This window comes from Gymnodraco acuticeps, unplaced genomic scaffold (genome assembly GCF_902827175.1).
Source record: "Gymnodraco acuticeps unplaced genomic scaffold, fGymAcu1.1, whole genome shotgun sequence".
Classification (NCBI taxonomy): domain Eukaryota; kingdom Metazoa; phylum Chordata; class Actinopteri; order Perciformes; family Bathydraconidae; genus Gymnodraco; species Gymnodraco acuticeps.
In genome coordinates this window covers 570,757-592,419 of record NW_022990484.1, presented here as the reverse complement: position 1 = coordinate 592,419, position 21,663 = coordinate 570,757, and the positions used below count along the sequence as shown (strand labels likewise).

General features: G+C 43.2%; 1 protein-coding gene across 5 annotated transcripts in view; it reads right to left on the bottom strand.

Moving 5' to 3' along the window:
• Positions 1–258: 258 nt before the first annotated feature.
• rgs12a (regulator of G protein signaling 12a) overlaps positions 259–21,663 on the bottom strand; it is a 47,183-nt gene continuing 25,778 nt past the window's right edge. For 3 of the 5 annotated variants that reach the window (XM_034226262.1, XM_034226266.1, XM_034226265.1), the window contains 14 exons: positions 21,399–21,568; positions 20,404–20,496; positions 19,746–19,889; positions 17,690–17,872; positions 17,435–17,579; positions 14,496–14,593; positions 11,660–11,845; positions 11,308–11,381; positions 10,591–10,717; positions 10,060–10,156; positions 9,407–9,468; positions 8,853–8,964; positions 8,118–8,648; positions 259–1,695 (listed from right to left, as the gene is read on the bottom strand). In XM_034226262.1, the coding sequence (XP_034082153.1) occupies positions 1,409–1,695; positions 8,118–8,648; positions 8,853–8,964; positions 9,407–9,468; positions 10,060–10,156; positions 10,591–10,717; positions 11,308–11,381; positions 11,660–11,845; positions 14,496–14,593; positions 17,435–17,579; positions 17,690–17,872; positions 19,746–19,889; positions 20,404–20,496; positions 21,399–21,568 (2,309 nt within the window). In that variant the 3' untranslated portion in view covers positions 259–1,408. The remainder of the gene's footprint in view (positions 1,696–8,117; positions 8,649–8,852; positions 8,965–9,406; positions 9,469–10,059; positions 10,157–10,590; positions 10,718–11,307; positions 11,382–11,659; positions 11,846–14,495; positions 14,594–17,434; positions 17,580–17,689; positions 17,873–19,745; positions 19,890–20,403; positions 20,497–21,398; positions 21,569–21,663) is intronic. The other 2 variants (XM_034226263.1, XM_034226264.1) reach the window with 2 other exon arrangements.

Below are 21,663 nucleotides of genomic sequence, written 5' to 3'. Positions count from 1 at the left end.
GTGTCAAGACAAACTACCCATTCCCGTAATCTAACCTCTAATTTTCCCCAGCTGTAATGATCTCCTTCCAGATGCTGAGCTAAAAATACAAAGAGGAGGTTGGACAATTGAACAGCACCTTGCATTGGTAAAAAAAAAAAAAAAAAATCCCAGGTGGAGGTAAAATTGTTCAACTAAGACATCTCCAACGTTAATTATTTACAAGTCCCACTAATTTAGCAAACACATGAAGCTGGCCAAATATGACGAGAAGAAGAATTCAGGGCAGAGATTGTTTTATGTAAGACTTGGGGTAATAAAGTACAACAGAGGAGTATTTCAACTATTTGTTCACAAGGGTGTCTACGGAGTTATTACAGGATGTTAAAGGATTCCCTTACTGACATAAAACAATGAATTAATCCTATAAATTATGCACTTACAAACGAAAAGAGAACTTTTGATTCGAATTACAGCAAACAAAGCTTTTTAATCATTCAACATGTGGACAACCTCACACAACCACAGAAGCAGGAAGTACAGGCAACAAAGGTACCATCATGTATTATCTGTAAAACATAAGAAGAAAATATATACAAAAAAACTTAAATATGCAAGAAAAATTGTGATTTACCTCCCTTTTAATCCTATAACAAAGTACGATCTAGCATATGATGCCAGAACATTTGGTACCACTTTCTAATAGGGTAACAGTCGTTTGACAAAAATGTTTTAGCCCAAGGTGCTCTTACTAGATGAGTATTTTTTATCTTTCCACTATATCTCACAGCCTTCCTCAGCAGAAGAAAAACTAGTACATTGACATTAGGTCAAGATTTTTTGTTCAAACTTTAAGTTGCAATTAATAGCTTAATTAATGGTATTATTTTACATTTTGGTTATGCTTTTGAGTTCATTCAATACATTATTTCAGAGCTTTTCATCTACATCTCACAATTTTCCTAACCTGCGAGTGTCTTTAAATGTAATTGATGGCATAATCAATTATTAATCTCTTCTCTTGTATATGTTGTTCCCACAAGGTATTTTAATTTAGCTGTTCAATTCATACTGATAGCTTATAAGAGAGTTACATTTATAATAAACCCAATAATGACAACTTTCAATCCTAAATGCCTATTAGAAACTGGTACCATTAAGTTAATTTCAGGCTTCTTCCATTGTTGTCCTTAGTCTAACATGGCTCACAATAGAACGATTTTGAACTTCATTATTAAACTAAAGCATAACAAAAACATATCACTGCCTAAAAATTACAACCAGTACTAAAAATCGACAAGAATACGCCAGAATTCGTAACAAATATACAATATCTATCACCATAATATTGACTTTTTTTTGGAGTGTACATGCAGCCCATTGTTTGACAGTGCCTTAGGCTTAAAAAGTGCAGCAGTGGGGTTTCCCTTTAGACGATTGTGGCCTTGTAAAGGTCTGTCTGGCAGTCCTGGCCCTCTGGTGGGTTCCGGCCACTCTGGGGTATCTGGGTGCTCCTCAGCTTGCTCTGGCACTGCCGCAGCTCAGCCACGTAGCCCTGGAAGCTCAGGCTGAGCTCAGACTCCTCTCCCTGGGATGTTTCCAGTGTCCCCTCCTCCAGATGGACCTCCTCCACATCCATCACCTCCGGAGCCGTCTGTGCAGCGTCGGCTCTGTCGGTGGCTGATTTGGTGTCAGAGCTTGGTTTTGTGTTTCCCTCTGTGCATGGGAGAAAGGAAAGACAGATTGAAGATAAGTTGATGCTTTATGGGCAGCCAATGTCTATTTGAATATTTCATTTGAAAATGTGCAAAGACAAAAACACAAGGGGAATTCATAGATGTGGCCACTTGGATTACATAGGTCACATAGATTACAGTTACTCAATTAAACATCAAGAAGACACGACAAACATTGTTTCTTTAATTCTTTTGTGTTCTGATCAATCCAAGCTCAATATTCACTCTCCACTACAAGTTTCTTTTAAAGTCTGATTGTTATCGTGCTTGGCTCATAGCCCACATATCTTTTTTATTAAAACAGCTGCAAGCTCCAGTTTATAGGAGCAGATGTTTTAAGGTTTAAAAACCAAAACAATGAGCTAAAAAATTGCTAAAACTCTAAATAAAGAACAGAGCTTGGCTACAGATGTGGAAGATTATTTTCAGTGTTTCACTTCTTATAAACTTGATTCATTTTTTGTAACTTAATATTGATCACTGCACCTATTTGTGGTTAAAAGCATATTTAAAAGAATATATCCCATCTCTTTGCGACTTTGACTCATTTGGACCATGTCTTCCAATTAGACTGCATCATGACCAGATGCGTAATATGAGTGTTTTCCATTTCAGCGGCTCTAAGAAACGTGTCATCCATTGCGTGGCTGCCCATGCATTGTAGCTCAAATGAACACTTTAGTTGAATATGTTTGAGTAATGTGACAGTTGCATAATCTGGACAGCTGATGTCAAGACAATCTGGATGACATAAATGTCTTGGCTCAAACTTGCTGAACTCACTTGCCAACCATGGGGGATAACTGAATGGATATTATTAAATATTATTAAATGGACTTGGATGAGTTGTCCCATGTTGTATATTACAACTTCACAATTTGGGCTTCATTTCAAACAAGCTGTATTCATCAAAGGCTTTTACTGTTTAATAACCAAAGTTAAAAGCACATTTTAAGAGGGTGATGGGCAAAAAAGAATCGGCCTCTTCTCATGAAAGTGTACTCATGGGGCTAAAACCCCAATGTTTCCAGGATGTTGGTATTACAGTCACTGATAAACTCCCCACTTCTCATGTGAACCCTATGGCCCCACAGACTCTAAACACAGAGGCCCGAGTGACTCAAACACAGCACTTCAACACATAGACGCTCCCAACTCCACCGACTGTGATTCACTGCTGTTCGGCGCAGATGTAAACACAGCCTGTGAGCTCCAACAGCTGATCTTACACAGACCCTCAGCAGAACCACTGCGGCACAACAGAATCCACCAAGGTGAACACGAAACAGCTTCAATAGCTGTTCAACGACTGCCAACAGGTTCTCTGATGCCCCGGCCACACGAGGACGAAAACGGCTAAACGCATAGGATTAACGCAAACGCAATCGCAAAAAAGCTTCCGTCCACACGCAATAGTCATCCGGATAGTGTCTGTCCACACGAGACAGCTCCGTTTAGCTCCAACCGCTGGAGAAGCTGCAGTACATATGCAGGAGCCTGTACGTGGCGCTGTAACTTCCTCCACAAAAGCAGCGAAGAAGCATGGTTGTCATGGTTGCCCTTCTGTTTATTCTCCGCGGTGGGGGCCGAGGGAACCGGGCAGAGTTTTTCGCCAGTCAACGTGTATTAAAGTTTAAATCTTCCGACAAAATTATAAAAGTGCCGGTCAAAGGTCTTCTTTGTTATTTATTGAGCTTTAAAACAAATGAATAACGACTATATATAGCCTAATATAATAATAAAATACACGGAGCCTCTCTTTTTCCTCCCTCTCTTTGGACAGCGCCAGTGTCTGTTTCATGCAGCAGCTGATCCAGTAATGAGTGACCCCGGCCGACAGTAAAAATAAACATATTTATAACTAGTTTAGGTAGTTTGAGAGGTGTCTCCGTCCTGTCAGATTATACTTCACTCGCGTTTAGGTCCATATCGAGAGAAAGATACATAATCTGAATTCAGTGTGCAGTTTACTTTGACGCGGGGGTGAGCAGCAGAGGTGGGGAGAGGCGGGGCTATTGCCTCATCATTATCAGAAAATGATCGTATAGGGCGTACACACGGAGCCGTTGGACCCCCCAGAGCGTTGCGTGTGCCGTTCTATCCACCTTGGGACCCGTTATCGTTTCCGCAGTCGTTTAGTGCCGTATTCGGTCGTCCTCGTGTGGCCGAACGGTCTATATGACACTAAACAGCAAACGACCGTTTTCGTCCTCGTGTGGCCGGGGCATAACACTAGTGCTGAAAAAAAAGAAAGAACTTGCAACTTATTGCAACACATATTGCAACACACAGGATGTGATGCATTGATGCTGTCGTGCAGAGCTGCTAGGTGACATATTATGATTAATTGGTGTACATTTGAAATTGAATGCAACAGTGATTATTTTTATAATTAATTGGCTGCAAATAATTTTGTAGATACATTGATTGTTTGATCTATACAATTTCAAATGCAATTGAAATTGCCTCCAATGTAATGTATTTACGTGTCATGATTTGTCAGTCCAACACCCAGAATTCTTAATGTGTTATTACTATTATTATTATTATTATTATGTATAGAGAAGCGTAAAACTTCCTTTTTTACTGCCAGTTTTGAACCAAGAACTATTTATACATATTCATTAGTATGTCTTTTGTTGCAGCTCTACTTTTAAAGCCATGAATGTATTCATCCATCCATCCTCTACCCCAGGAAATATATTTTTAAAATCCATTATTTTCGAAAAGTTAATTTACAATTGCAATTTTCCTCTGAAATATTTTATCCTCAGATCTACAAAATCACATTATGCCTCAGGTGCTCATTAATGTTTACATTTTAACACAGGTCACAAGTTAACATGTGTCCTTTTTAAAAAGGGTACAACTGTGATTAAATGTCACAAAATAGTTAAAAATCAATAATATGCGTCTTTGGGACTCATCAAAACTAATCTTCTGTATTGATTAATTTACTAGAAAAACTGATCATATAAATGACAGTATCAGTTCTTGTCACAAGCCAAAAAGGATGTGAACACATGCTTCATACTCACTTTGTACTGTTATGGGTCAGGCAGGGGGGGGTGCAGCCTATCCCAGCATGCATTGTAGCCTATCCCAAAGAAACACCCTGTCACAGGGGACTTCCAAGATGTTGATACTAATAGAAGAAGGTCCTACTGTAAACACTGAGCCACCATGCTACCAAGTCTTGTTCAAAATGTTAAAACCGTATGTATACATTTTAACTAAATAAATATTAAGAACATGTTGAGATAGCTTAATTATGCCTGATGTCTTGCCTTCTCTACAAAAGATCACCTCACAAGATTAAGTGTGTTTCTCCCAGCCATCATTTTTCACCTTTTCCAAGCATGTTTTCGGTGTCCCAGCTTGCAAACGTGCAAACATGATGGCCTTAACAGAGCTGTTTGACACAGCCATGCCTCCTATGGTGAGGTTTGTCCACAGACATGGCAGCAGCCTGGAGCTGAAAAAGAGCCTGGATCGCACTCAGCTACAGAAAGTGCTGCCAAAAATCTGCGCGCAGCCCTCCTCTGATCACCAGATGGATGATAAGGCTGGCCCAGGGTCAGATCTGTCGGCTTTGAGAGCTGACAAGAGGAAGATGTCGTTAAAACTGAGCCACATGGTCCCTCAGGTGTGCTGCAGTCATTACTGAGCCCTTTTTGTAGATAGCCCGGCCTCAGGGTAGATTTACTCCCAGCAGGAATTCTTTCATCTTCCCCACATGAGCCAAACTATTCCTCTGAATTAAAACAGAAAGCATCTAACATTTAAACCCTTCCTCAATTAATCAGTTCTGGCTCAATTCCTACCTTTATTTCTGACTCAAACTCTATGCATTGAGTTCATGCCACTCAGATGGAGTTACACTGTGTGATGTCGCCCCCTAGTGGGCACTCCCCTCATGACTCGCAGTGTGTCAGACAGGGTGAATTGATTACAGCCATCATCAGGAAATTATCCCGGTGACTCCTGCTAAAGGCCTCCAGATACAGACCGCAGGCCTTCTGGTTTCATTCTAACAGACTAATCAGGGGGTAATTTACACCAAATATGCAGAGTAAATGCAACTTACTGTCGAGCCAGAAATATTCTTGGTACTAATATAACTCTGCCTTAGAGCCACCGTTTTAGAAGCTAATTCGTATACTGATTACAGGGTGTTCAGAAGACACATTCTACCCGTAATACAATGATTTCGCTTCTTCAGTGCCCTTTATAAATGCATGAATTACCTTGTGTAGTTTGACCTTTTTGCAGTAGGGTTAGGAAACAATACATTTCTATGACTTGAAAAGTACTTATTTTATCCACATGAGCTCATGTAGACACAGCTGGACTTTATCCTCTTATTTTCTATTGTACTTTATTATTCATGACGTGTTGATCCACCACAGCAGTAATGATTGATTTCCTGGGAACAGCAGAGGGCGCCATTTTAACAGAAACAAATAAACTGACAGTAAAAAAGCATAATTGCTCCTGAACCATTGTTAACTTGACCGCTTCTGACTTATTCAGTGGGTGTTTGTCTCTTAAACACTTTATAAAGCCTGCAGCGAGCGTGACTTGGCACCAGAATAAAGAAGTAACAACTTGATAAAGTGGAGGCGTGTTAACTTTTCCAGCCTCCCCGAGGTGTTAAAAATATGGATATGTTAAAAGTATTTTTCAGCTGCTGGGACAAAGGGTGTAATAGTCTGGGAGACGGATGAAAACCAGCAGTGACAGTTTCTATCTGTAGCTCAGTTAACCTGCAGATAAGGTTACCATGGCGCCCAGTGGTGGGAAGAATCAGGCTGATGCACTTAGCAACGAGAAAAAGAGGGAGCCTGCGGAGGAGCTTCCATCCTTCCTCATCATCTTCTGCATGCATCACCTTGCATTAAAGACTCGCTATTCATGTAAAGAAAGCAAGGTCAGAGTGAGCATGCAGCTTTGATACGGTGCTTTGAAGTGATAAACACCGGCTTTGTTGTCGTCGAGCGTCATTATCCTCTCTTTCACGGGATCACAGAAGGTTCCCTGGAGTTATATTTAACGCCGTGAATCAAAAACATGTCACCTCTAATTGCATATCTGTAAAGAGAAAGCCTTGTATTTCTGAAAACGTCAACAAATCAACCACCACCGTTACAAATCAATTCACCACTTGATTGGTTTACCTTCAATCTCAAAACACATAAGTGTGGGGGGGGGGGCGGGGGACAAAGACACGGAGGGGGGATAGAAAAATGAAATCCATCTGCAGGTGAGCTGTACACTATGAGCCAACACTCGAGCACAACACAACAAAAGCTACACACAGAGCCCGTGAAGCAACAACCCACCAAGCAGTGTTTCACCAACACAGAACACACACAGCGACACCCTGAGACACGCGCACAGAGAAAAGTACACAAAGGAGTGGGAGCTGATGAGAGGAGGAAGCCACAAGAGAAAATGAGAGGAAGCTACAGAGAAGAGGAGGGGGGGGGGGGGCATGCGGAGGCGGGAAAAGGTTGTGGAGGTGGTGGTGAGAGAGAGAAAACTCACAAACGTGTAAAAAGACAGACGAGAGTGATTTCCAATTCTAACATTTATTAGATCTACTCAAATCACAGGTACAGAGATCATTGGCAGTGATTATCTACAACAGGTGTCTAAAGAGGGGACCCGGGGGGAAAGAGTGACAGGCAATCCAACAATGTCACCAGCGCTAAGGAGCACTTGTCCTCTCGGTGAATAATTATGTTCACCGGTTGCTCAAATGGCTACAGCTGGAGACGACACCTTGGTAATGACTCACCAGATTTCCGAGGGTCTGACATTGTTGGATTGCTCTGAAATGAACGTGGTGGGATGGAGAGGAGCACAGCATTTGTTTAGTGATGACTGTTGTAATGCTGTCAAACAGGTTCATGGGTCTACTTGGCTACGATGGTTTCTAATTGTACATGATGAACCCATGATGGCAGGAAACACAGCTGCCAATCTCACGTTCAATGGTCTCCACCACAGCATTTACTGACTGTCAAATATTGATTGGTAATCTGTATGCACTACGCATGTACTATTCATATTCATTATCTCCGCCATCACCATCGTCATGCACCCAAAATAAACTAAATGTATTACTGGAATGAACTGACGCAACAGTTGGAAGTGACTTCCAGGTACTTGTTGAACAAAATATACACATCACTATTTACACACATGCTTGGCTAACTTTATGAAAAACAGTTTTCTTAAAGGAACGGCAAACTGACAATTTGTCATTAAAGTGCATCAGAGTCAGTGTAGAGGGAGTGTTACCGTTAAAGTGGTCGGGTTTGGACCACTGTGGAGAGAACGCACACGCACATACGACACACACGCAAACACACTGGTTGGGTTACACTGTCGAAATACCTGAAGTGGACTCTCCACCTGCGTCTTGAGGCTGGGGGCAGGGCGGTGGGGGGGTGAAGTTGGCTTCTGGCAGGCTGCTGTTGAAGGACGGCATGGGGGACGACAACGAGGGCAGCAGGGTGCTGTTGGGGCTGCTGATGTGGCCCTCCCCCACCAGGGTCAGGTCGCTGTTGGTGTCTTCCTCCACGGTGCGGAGGCTGGGCCGGGTGTCCGAGGGCCGCGGGATGGGGGACAGGTGGGTGCCGAAGGTGGCGTGGCGTGTGGGCGGCATCAGGCACTGCCTCATCGCGGAGTGTCCGTTGGCGCTGGAGCTGAGGGAGGAGTCGAGGCTCTCGGAGCGCAGGCTGGCGCTGAGAGCCACTCTGGAGGAGATGCCGTTCTCCCGGCTCTGTTTCTTGGAGTCTGGAGTGGAGCAGGAGATGGCCGGGGTGAGACGCAGGAAGTCGGGAAGCACCAGGTCGTTTTTGTTCAGGAGGCCGCGCTGGTCGTTGACTCGGGTGCTCTGCGCCCGGCTCAGGAGCTCAAAGAATTCTGCAACAAAACCAAAGAAAATCACTTTAACTCTTCCGAATATGTTCAATCCTGGAAGAAAATATTAGTCAAAGTTGAACATGCAGCATAGCAGCCTCACACCTGACAGAGAAAATAACCCTAGTCCAGAGGCAAAGCAAAAGCTAAGAAATCCACCACAAAAACATCAAAAAGAGAAGAAGAAGAAGGAAGAGAGGGATTTACCTTCAGCTTCATCTATATTAATCTTTTTCTGTTTTCTCTTTTCCCCTGGGAGTGCTGAGTCTGGTCCACTCGCTTTCACAGAAAAGTCCTTTGGTGTTGACCTCTCATCTCCCTGCAGATGCAACAATAACAATGCACTCTGTTAGGGGATGGAGTGGGGGGGAGGAGGGTTTCGTAAGGTGGGGGGGGGGGCAGGCTAAGCACGGGCTGAAGCAGAACGTCCAGGTTTAATGAGCCTTGTCCGTCTGTCGGAGCCTTTTTCTGGCCATGCTAAGATCTATACGGAGTCCTATCTGTCTTCATACGGTGCAATAACTCAAGCATGGAGAATTTGAGCGGGTGAGTCAGCCACGGGCGGTGTAAGGGCGAAGAATACAAACAAATCAGGAAGTACACACCAATGTAAAGCTTGTCGAAAAGTGTAAATGTTAATGCACTGACCCGCTGATTAATGAGGCTTAAAGGAGCAGAAGCAGAGCAGCAGTAGGAAAGGACAAATCACCACATCCCGACATTTGAAGCAACGTGAGAAAAAAGACATTGTGGGTACTCACAGCAGCAGAAAAACTTCTGGATGGAGGGAGGTTCTTTAGGGAGGAAGACTTGGATTTATCTTCTTGAAACAAAGACAGAGAGAATAAAAGACATGTTATACATACAGAAGTTAAAAGTGCCAGATTGTGCTTTTTGGGGTTTCCCTTTTCCTGTAGTGTGTTATATAGGTTTTTGTGCATTTCAATGGTCTGCAAAGGCTAAAATGTGCATTCTTCTACACACCCCCCCCCCCTCCCCCCTGCCTGAAACGCCTCCATTGGACTCCTATGTTTACTTCCGTAACATAGTGACATCACTATGTATCACTCGCGCTGTTATTGGCTAGTGCTCCACCACATTTTAAGTGATAGGAGGGACATCTCTAAGTTGGCCAAACACACTAGAGCTGGCCAGCTAACCAATCAGAGCAGACTGGTTTCAGACAGAGGGGGAAAAGAGGTGCTGTAACACAGGCAGTATGAGACAAATAAAGACCTTTTTGAATATTAAAGCATGTAAACAAGTCGAACAAAGTTAAACTTCTGGTGTCCATCCCAGGAAAGCAACAGTTTGGTACGCGTTCCAGGGTAAAACACATCTTCTCTTTACATTTGAAATAAAAATGAATTCTTATTTTTGGTGATTTGTTTGTATTCTTGTTTGATGGTCTCACCTTTCCCTGCAGCTGGATCAACTCTCTCCAAAACAACTCGCAGGCCATCCAAACTGGATATGGGGGCGCCTAGGTCCAAAGGCTCAGTTTCTCCACTCTGAAAGAAAGTCATATTTGATGGTTAACACCTTATGGCTAAGTATGTCTCAATTTGTTTTGGCTGTAATTGAGTTCACAAGCTAAATGTATAAACCGTATTACAGGCTACTGTATAATAGAGTTATAATGCCTGGAAACCCAAAGGACTAAAATACATCCTCTGGCAGGAGTTGAGGGGAGGACTAAAAAGAGTTGGCATGTTTGAGGAGTGTCGTCATTTGTAATTATAGCCCTGCTGCTCCATCTTCGGAGGTCGGGCTGAGTCACAGCGCTAACCACCGTGTAGAGATGGAAAAGGATGCGGTCGCTTCCTTCCCCTGACCATGATACTCCACCCTGTGGCACCGTCACACACTGCACAAGATGCTGAACACACACACACAGGAGCTTCAAACAAACATGAAGGCATTGTAGCCACCGGGGGCGACTTACTATTTTGGCCACGAGATCGCTGAGGTGGAGGCCATATTTGGCCACCACGGGACGCAGGACCTCAGTGACGGGTTTGGTAGGTTTGGCCTTCAGACCCACGGAGCGGTTAATGGGGACCAGGTCCAATCTAGGAGCACAGAAAGAGCACGGGTAAATGTCAGCGGCGACATTAAAGCACACAGTGAAAAAGTGATATTTATTGGCAAGAAGAGACACCATGGAAATCTGACGCAGCGCCCCAGTTTGAGACCTGGCCGAGGTAAGAGGAAGGCATTTAGAGAAGAATAGAATATCAAGGATCAATAGATCTCTTTTTCCTTTGTACAACGCTCCCTTGTACCCTTCTTTAGACGAAGGTGAAACTAGTAAAATATTAATCCTTTTTTACCTTAAAACCCCTCCAGCTGTTTTCTCATCATTACGATCAATACATATTTAATATAATTCTTTTAAGGGAGGGAAGTAGGCAAGGATTTAATTGCATTTCTAAATGATTAACTTATTATTTGTAAATGTAGTTTTCCGTTGATTATTATTTAAAAAGATTCAGGTTTGTGGTTATACTATTAATAATATTTGCATGCCTGTATTGGTCTTCCTGGATTGGGTATTTCTTGTTTTCTTGTCTTGTTATGTATGCAAAACCAATGTAAACTAACGTGTGAAGAGCTCTTTAAAGGAAATTGACAAATCAAAGGAAATGTTTAAGGAATATACCTAAACAACGTCCGCTTCTCCACTCTTAATTCTCGGGAGCTGAGGGTCATACAGTCTTGGTCCAACACCAAAGGCTGTGAGGAAAAAAGCAACATTAAAAAACACAAGCGACAAACCCAGAGCACTCCATACCGTAAACTCTACACAGTAAATCTGTTTTAGTGTCTCTGTTGGAACTTAATTAGAAAAAGCTTAATTTAACCAATGACTACTCACAAGAAAATACATTGTTTTATTAGCTTGGTTCATCGCAAACAAAGGGTTGACTCAGTGGTTGCATGAGGAGCTTGCCTGAGTGTTCTGATCTATTAGCAGCATGTTTCCAGCATTCATCAGTCAATGATTGTCTTACCTTCTCTCCTCCCACCAGGAAGAGGTCCACAGCAGCGATGTTGACGTTGATGCTCTGACAGAGGTCGTGGAGGACGTCCCTTATGGAGGCCCCGGGCCGGAGACTGATGGGAGAGCAGGAGCCGTCGGGCAGCACCACGCTGCAGTGTTTGGGGGAGCGCTCCCATACTGAGTGGCGATTATCAGCCTAAAGAAGATAGACAAAAGGAGGCTTCATTAAAAGGACTGGAAGTGTTACAAAAGCCGCTTTCACTTTGTACTGTGTACTTTGCCGTACTTAGTTCCCAGCACTGTTTTTTTGTGTTGCCATAAGTTATTCTCTCTCCGTTGGTGCGCGGGGCTAATGCTAATAATGCTAATGCCAGCAAATACAATGGCGGCTTCACAAAACTGTTCAAAGTTTTACCGGGCGTGGTTTGCAATTCGCCCAGCCAATCAGAAATTGGAACTTTTTTCTCCCCAGGAAAGTACCACCTCTCTAGCAGGCACTGATGCCCCTTTCACACCAGCGCTTTTTCAGCTCCGGCTCGGAGCTGGAGCCTGAAAAGCGCCGTTTTTTCCTGTTTACACCGCAGCGGCGCCGGCTCTTAGCTCCGGAATCCGGTTCACTTCCAGCTCCAAAAAAATTGTCGGTCTAGAGCAGGGGTGCCCAACCAGTCGATCGCGAGGAGATTCCCAGTCGATCGCGAGATGTGTCTAAAAATAGAACAACAACATTCTGTTTTATCGTTAATGTCCTGTAACATAATGTTCCTGTGCCAGAATAATGCACTTGAACGCATCAAAGCTTTGTGATTGGCCGGCGTGACCCCATGTGTCGGGGCGTGGCTGGTGGGCAGTGGGCACTATTTCGCTGACGTTGTTGTCCGACCTTAGAGGCTTCTCAATACTCAAATTTCCCCTCCTCAACTCCCCTCCTCGGTTCCCCTCCTCGAGACTTAGACCCGCACACAGGAGATGCGAGCGGAGGACCGAGGAGGGAAACCGAGGAGAGAGGAGGGGAAGCAGCAGACGTTTAAAGAAATGAGAACTCCTCTCCTCTGAGCGGTCATTTTAAAGAGCCGTCCGTTCATTATTACGTGGCAACAGCTGCATCAGCTGTCGAGTGTTTTGTCATAGTGCTGTATCTCTGTTAGATCAGCTGAACATTGTTCCCCCACATATTTACTTTGAATTAATTGAGAGTGAGGTATAATGAGACAATAACAGGCTACAGATGCGGACACACGCACACAAATATATTTATATATACAATTTAAAGTACGAGAGCACTCTCATAATAACGTAACACAATCAGAGACTAGATATATCCCCCCCTCTCTCTCTCTGGTCGCTGAAATGGGGAATTGAAATTACGGGCCAAAAGTTGTATTTACAAGTAGGCCTATTAAAAGTAAGCAGAGGACACCAAACCAACTGAGACCCGTCTGTCCGCCGCATTTACGCACTGTACAACACACACCTACACACTCCTACCACACACACCTACACACTGTACCACACACACCTACAGCTCCTAAAGCAGGGGTAGGCAAGTAAGTTTGGCCGCGGGCCAATTTTTTGCTGAGCCGCAAGATGGCGGGCCAGAACATAATCAAAGCCTAATTCAAGGAATTGATTTTGGTAAGAGGGCGCAGCGCCCCTGTTCCCCGGTTCAGAACAAACTCTATCGCTGATAACCCTCCCCATCAACACTCTGATGCGCAGTCAGATCCGCTGATTGGTTCACTGATGATATAGGCGCCCAATCCAGAGCCTCTGGCTAGACCCGCCCAAAGGGAGGCTCGTCCTCTCTAGCCCCATTTCAGTCCCAAAGCCAGGGCTATTATCTGTATTTTAACAGACTTATCTTTTAAATTGAGGTGTATTTATTGTTCTCTTCAAAGTTTATTTTTCTCTGAAATGTTAGGGAGGATGGTCCTCCCTTTCCTCAATGGACGAGCCTCCACTGAGTAAAGTAGAGTTATTAACTAGGTAGCAGTGTTATTTAACATACTTTTATTCTGATAAGTATTGTCAAGTTCTCTGGGTTTTTGGCATTTATTTGAGTGTTTGCCCACATTTGAGAGGCTTGAGGGACAACTGGAATCCTTTTTCCTTTTCTTTATTTCAACTTTTCAAGGACACATTAGGATTCTTTCAGGTTGAAAACCTTTAAAAAATACCAAAGGACAAAATAAATCAATTACAGCAGTTTTGCTTTGCAATTTCATATATTATAACCTAAATTAATCAGTAACCAAGTATTTTACTCAAACTCAATGTATTTAATAGTTAAATAACTTAAAAGTACTTGAATTGACCTGGTTCCCCCCAACCACACATTTGCCATATGTGACCCGCTCTATCGAAATCAGTCGAAAGTCGCAACGGCTCATTTCAAAATAAACGTGGATTTGCGTAAAAAAATAGTTTTTCGGGGATCGGGTGTTTTGTTTGATTTTAAATAAACAAAGTCTTGGCTTTCAGAATAAGACATTTTTATTTCCAAAATCACACGATAAATACATGTTTGAAGCTTGTAAAGGGAAGATGACAGCTCTCCCTCGCCACTCTGCTCTTCCACAGCGCCGCCCCCCCTCCCTCCGCTGACATTATGAATGTAAGCGGATATGTCGGGACAGAATTTATTTTACCGGACAAATTTGAAACTTACCGGTCATGTTTCAATAATAATAATAACTACCACCAATAACTACCACCCGTTAACTACCACCCGTTAACTATGAGTGGGCTGACAAGTGACAAGTAAAAAACAATTACTGAGGCCTGATATGATAGCTGTACCAGACACTGGGCTCTGTGTTGCCATAGTGATTTGTCCAGAGGAATCTTACCTCGATCTTCCCAGCAGAGCAGGAAGTGGCCATCTCCAGACTGGTACCGGACGACAAGGAGCCCTGGGACTCCCTCCGCCCATTACTGCCCCAGTAGTCTGCACAAGAAAACACAGAGGAGGGTGAACTCATGCAGATAAGAGACTTTAGTCACTACTTTCAGAAAATAAAACGTACAATATTTAACACCATGACAGCTTCAAACTATGGCATGACTTATAACAATGTTTTTAGAGTTATAATCAAAGTTTGACACCACAAAAAAGGTAATCAAAGAAGATATTTGCGTATAAACAGTGTCATTCAATTGAATTGCAGCTATATTTATTGAGAGACGGTACCGGTGTGAACAGTAGGTTCAACATAGACCAAAAAATAATGATTGTAATATATATTCAAAGCAATAAATACACCAGAGTTTGACAAACACTCTGGTGTATTTACACATTACATTACATTACATTGCATTTAGCTGACGCTTTTATCCAAAGCGACTTACAATAAGTACATTCGACCAGGAAGACACAACCTTGAAGAAAACAGAATCATATAAGTACATCAGGTTTCATAGAGCCAAACATTTCAAGTGCTACTCAACTGGCTTTAGGTAAGCCAGTCCTTTATTAGTATAAAAGTGCTTCGTTAATAGTTCTAACGCTCGAAGTGGAGTCGAAAGAGATGAGTTTTCAGTTTGCGCCGGAAGATGTGCAAGCTATCTGCCGTCCTGATGTCAATGGGGAGCTCATTCCACCATCTTGGAGCCAGGACCGCAAACCCACGTGTTTTCGCCGATGGGAACTTGGGTCCCCCTCGCAGCGAGGGCGCAACGAGTCGTTTGGCTGATGCAGAGCGTAGTGCACGCGCTGGGGTATACGGTTTAACCATGTCCTGGATGTAGGAAGGGCCAGATCCATTCGCAGCACGGTAAGCAAGTACCAGTGTCTTGAAGTGGATTCTAGCAGTTACCGGAAGCCAGTGAAGGGAGCGGAGGAGCGGAGTGGTGTGGGAGAATTTAGGAAGGTTGAAGACCAGACGAGCCGCTGCATTCTGGATGAGCTGCAGAGGTCGGATGGCACATGCAGGTAGACCAGCCAGGAGGGAGTTGCAGTAGTCTAGGCGTGAGATGACGAGAGCCTGGACCAGAACCTGAGTCGCTTTCTGAGTCAGCTGGGGACGTATCTTCCTGATGTTGTAAAGCGTGTATCTGCAGCAACGGGTTGTAGCAGCGATGTTTGCAGTGAAGGACAGGTTGTTATCTAGGGTCACACCCAGATTCCTTGCAGTCTGAGTCGGGGAAACAACTGAGGTGCCGATGTTGATTGTTAGGTCAAGAGTGGGACAATCTTTTCCCGGAAGGAAGAGCAGCTCAGTCTTGTCAAGGTTGAGCTTGAGGTGATGAGCAGACATCCACTGAAAGATGTCAGCTAGACAAGCAGAGATGCGTGCAACGACCTGGGTCTCTGAGCGGGGAAAGGACAGAATTAAATTGGGTGTCGTCAGCGTAGCAGTGGTAAGAAAAACCATGCGGGCTAATGACTGATCCGAGCGAGTTTGTGTACAGGGAGAAGAGGAGGGGACCAAGAACAGAGCCCTGAGGGACCCCCGTAGTTAATTGACAAGGGTCGGACTCAGACCCTCTCCAAGTCACCCTGTAGGTACGGTCTTTCAGGTATGAGGTGAGGAGGGAAAGTGCTGAGCCTGAAAATCCAAGTTTTTGGAGAGTACGAAGGAGGATCTGATGGTTCACCGTGTCGAATGCAGCAGACAGGTCCAACAGGATGATGACAGAGGAGAGGGATGCAGTTTTGGCAGTGTGCAGTTCCTCCGTGACAGCAATGAGAGCAGTTTCTGTGGAGTGACCTGCCTTGAAACCAGACTGGTGCGGATCCAGAAGGTTGTTCTGATTGAGATAACAGGAGAGTTGTTTAAAGACAGCGCGTTCAAGTGATTTAGACAGGAACGGGAGGAGAGAGACAGGCCTGTAGTTTATAACATCAGACGGGTTGAGAGTGGGTTTCTTTAGGAGAGGGTTTACTCTTGCCTCCTTGAGACTGTTTGGAAAGTGACCAGAAGTGTTGATGAAATGGGTGAGAAACGGTAGAATATCAGGAGCGATAGTCTGAAGGAGGTTTGAAGGGATAGGGTCCAGAGGACAGGTGGTAGGGCGGGCAGAGGTAATGAGGGTAAGAACCTCACTTGGAGAGAGAGGGGAAAAGGAGGTAAGTGTGTTGGTGGAAGGAGGGTCTGGTGACCCAGCGGTGAGTAAAGGTGAGTCAGAAAAAGAAGAGCGAATATCATCAACCTTTTTTTCAAAGTGGGTAACAAAGTCGCTTGACAGAAGTGAGGAGGGGGGAGGAGCTTTTGGAGGGTCCAAGAGGGTGGAGAAGATGGAAAATAACTTAAGCTTTAAAGAATATTTACAGAAAAATTAGGAATAATTTCTAATGTATTTGACAAAGCTTGTAAATCAAAAAAATAAAAATAAATGGTTTTATCAATTGCAGCCTTTCAAATTAGTAACCTTAAAAAGGCACAATGAGTAGGTTGTTTTAAAAGATGTGCAGATTCTCTCTGTGCCTTACAGCTATAATTTGATATCATAATGATCAAAATCCCCAACAAAGGCTTCCCATCATCATATCAACCTCATTTTGGTATTTCGCCACCTTTAAAACACTGGCCCTTTGTTGATAGCACTCTCTCCGGTGAGTCAAAATGCTGTCAAAAGGTGTTTTTGGGTACATGCGCTGCGTGTGTAATACTTTGATGACTGCGGGGCAGCTGTGTTTCTACATCCCTCCCCCGCATGTAGCTCATGGCAACACCGGAGCTGGCATCAAATTGGTGTGTTTTTCAAGGACACATCAGCTCTTTGGAAGTGTTGCGAAAGCTTGTGGAAAGCTTTTTTTAACCAGTGTTCTTGTTTATCCATTCCATACCCAGGTTTATGTCTGCTATGTCCTTCTTCTTGGGGCCCTTTCCAAAGCTCCTGTTGCGGGACCACGAGAAGAAGCCGCGTTTCTTATCGGCGCTCTCATCCTTGTCTTCGGTGAGTGACCTCCCTGACCTCTGCTTTCTGGCCTCCTATTGGTTGGAGAACGTAAAAGGAAGATGTAACCAGCTGTAAAGGACTGTCAACAAAGCTGTTACTCTATGATCTATTCTAGTGATACAGCTTAAAAAGTCAGTGTTACCTTTTTGGGAGTGGAGAGGGAGGAGCGGTCCGAGCTGGCGCTGTGTTTAGAGGGCGCAGGACTGCAGGGAATCTGGTAAGGGTCCGGCAGAGATCGGCCATCCACCTCGGCACGCATGCACTCTTGGTAAAGGGAGGACTTGAGGAATCGGGAATAACTGTCAAACTTCATCAAATTAAAAATCTGTAGAAGAAAAAGGGTGGTTTTTAAAAACAGTGGTGGAATGAAAGAGGTGAGATACAAACATAAAAGGGTGAGGAAGAGTAAATTAAACAAAAGAGGAGAACTACCGGTGGTAACGTATGGTTACAGCTCATGTTATGACAGGTGTCTCAACACTTTTAAATGCTCATGTCCAGCCTGGAAATATACACATGCATGTCTATGTGTCTGTGTGTACAGTATGCGCTTGCTTCTCTGTGGGCGTATGCCAGTTTGTGTTTATTTCTCTGGTAAAGGCTCCGCGCCCTTTCGTAAACAAACCCAGATGGCCATCGAGAAAAGCCAATATGCTTATGCAGAGTGACTAAAGGCGAGAGGAGAACGGAACCCCCTACTGTCAAGGAAAATGCCCGGATATTCACGGTGATGCTGAGCAAGCAAATCATGAGAATAATAGAAATCAGAAATCAAACAAATATGAAATGCTGAGGGTCAGTTTTTAGGCTTCTATTGAGGTTTTGAATGTCTGCCGTCATATTTTATGATGCCATCATACTAAAGAAATTAATAAATTGTTGTGAAATAACACAAAATCAACCAAAACCTGGGGATTTGGTGTTGTAATTATTTTTTAAAGTTTCTATTGAGGTTATTGAATGTCTGTCTTCATATTAAAGTGCACCTATCAAGCTATTTTTAGGCAATAGCATAGGTCTCAGATATATAAAAAACATGTCTATGAAGTGTTTTCCTCAAAATACCAAACAGATCACCCATTCTAGCCATGCCTCATATCCCTCTATTTCACTTCCTGTTTCAAAAGTGCTGATTTGGGGTATAAAGATTTTTTTTTTTTAAATTGATAAAAAAGAAAAAAGGAGGGGTCTGAGCTCATGCGGGACCCGACAGCTACTGTCTAAACTAAATACTGCGGTGATGAAACGCCATATCATGGATTATCAAGGACTCTTTCTGAAACAGTATGGAGCTCAAAGGCTTTCTCTCTTGCCGGTTATACCACAAGGTGAGTTCCTTTTTATTTCCTGCTTCTTCACACACATGCTCTCCAGTACAGGTTAGCTCTGAGTGTTAGCGATGCTAATGTGAACACCGACCATATTACTTCCAAAACAGTGAGGCATTGTTTCTGATAGCAGCGTTTCTGATAGGGCCGTGGGTGTAAAGCCAGCCTACATTTCCGATATTACGTCATATCGGATGCAAATCTGGATCAGCTCCAGTGTTCCCCCATTTTTAGAGATTTGGGTACGGAGGAAAAGAGAGAGGGTTTTATTTTCTGACGCTGCCGGGGACACATATTTATGTATAAAAGACATAAAAAGTGCATTTTGCATGATAGGTCCCCTTTAAATGAATTCATCACCCTTAAGAAAAGCAGTTATTAACAGTTAACAATTTTTTGACCGCAGTTCTCAGAAAGGCTGAACTGAATATTTTGTTAGAATTAAAAGGTATTGTGAATTTTGGAAATTATTGCATCTATCTTTTTCATTGAATTAGACTGCTAATTGCTGTGGAGTTAATGAAAACGTTTGGATCACACAGGTTGGAATCAATCCTATTTAGCAACTTTACAAATCGTATCATACTGGTATTATGCTTCAATAATAATAGTATAACACTGATAGCATTAGTCTAGCCCTTCTTAATCAGCAACTTGGCTGAAACATTATATACAAACATTATATATTCTGTCATGCAGAACAAAAATGAATGTAGCAGTCTTATTTAGATTTATGACTTTCAACATGTTGAGAGCAGCCTTGATTTAGCTCTTCCCTACCAAAGACATGACGTGATAAAAAACTGCTGAAGCAACATGTTATTTGCAGAGACTAGCTCAATACAACTTCTACTCTCGTTGTGTCTGTACCTGTAGCTGCTGCGTCTTGAACATGTCGGGCCGCGGGGAGGTGAGGACGTCGTCGGCCAGCTGGGCCTGGCTGTCGATGTTGACCGGCATGGTGGCCTTGCTGGACAGGAAGCTGTTGTAGATCTCTCCGGCTCTCTGAGACAGCTGCAGGACAGAGGGCGGACGATGCATTAGAGCCAAGATGTATTTCACATAAAATAATAGCATCATTTCATTAAGGATTGGCCAATTGTTGGAAGGTGGGACTCATAAGGGTCACAAAATAAATGTACAGGGTCGAGAGAGAATGTTTATGTACAGAATTCAAAATGTAAATGCAACCAGGAAGTGGGATTTGTATCTTATGTGGAGAAGCAGGACCGAGTCTAAAAACGTTCTTACAGGGACAATAAAGTATATTGTATTGTATCATATCAAAGACTTCTATTCAAAATGATTTATTATATATATTGGCTTTAGGTATAGATGATAGGTTTACCCCTGTTTAACCTGTTAAAAAAAACTCATTTGATTAAGGAACAACAGTATGATATCTATTCTGTTAGTAGAGGTGATACTCAATTTTGTGTTACGTAGATCTAGGACAAAAAAGATAGGAGTGTTTCCAATCACTCTACATGTCTTAGTCAGTGGGTTTAGCTTCACACTGTAGACTTACCTGCTTTTTATCAGCTGCAGGGACATGACTGAAGTATTCACAGGCCTGCCAGAACAAGATATTCTCCTCACTGAATTCTTTCTTGAGAAATTCCTGTGAAACAGAAGGAGTCTTAATACGATCCCAAACCGGTGATCATGCTTTTTTGTTATGTTCTCTGTGCTGTTGCAGTAGTGAGGGAAACATTTTTTAGGTGAAATGCTGTGAACAAAATTGGTGTAGGCACAGGAGAGTGTGGGTGGATCTGATCAGTGCTGAGGGGGGGTGAGGAGCGCCTCCGGGACGCCAGAACTTAATGCTGAGCCTTCTGAAGGTGTTGTAGGCTAAATTCAATAGGCACATATTTTCTGTGGGAGGTTATATAAATGAAGTGCCCGTAATGAAAAGTTTGGATATAGAGAACTGGTTTGGGACTATTGAAATCTTTGCCTTAGATTTGGTTAAAAAAATAAGTCTCTCAATCTTGTCATAAATGTAAAAAATAACACAATCCAGGCCATAAAGAGGGGGCAAACTCTCAAATACTGACAAAAAAGGTGAAATGTTAAAATGTAAAGACTGCATGTAAACAGTTTAATGTTAAAACGTGGTCTAACTCTAACATGACATAACTGGATAAGAATGCAGGAGTTTTAATGCCATAATGGTCAATGATCAGCTGATAGAAAAGCACAAAGCACACGTATGAAAAAAGTCTGAAACTAAAATAACATTTGTCTTTATTGCTTACACAATTGAGTTTGGTTACTTTTCACTTTCAATTACAAAAAATAAATAACTCAAATAGAGCTCGGCCAAGGCCAATGTCTCATTCAGGTTCTCTGGGAAATTGGTATTACCAATATGCCCGTTTTCAAGTCATTTGCACAACAGGATTGCAATACAAATGCTGTACCTCGCATTGAGATTGCAATAAAAGTAAAACATGAAACTTCATGCCAACAGATATTTTCACAACCCTGAATCCAATCACCTATGAAACGTTCTTATCTTACCGAGAAGTAGCGCACCCCCACTGGGTCCTGGAGGAGGCGTTCGAAGCAGGCGGCCCAGCTGGCCACTCTCTGCTCCGGGACCCCTCGCAGGCTGCCCGCTCCTGGAAGACTGCCATTACTGTTCAGGCTGCTCTGGCTGCAGCATCCCTGCAACTGGACTCCACTGTAGTCTGTGGAGGGGGGGGGGAGCACAGTGTAAAGGTTAGAGGAGATAAAGAGTGATTCAAGCCAAAGGGAAAGTAAGAGAGTTTTTAACCTTCTAAAT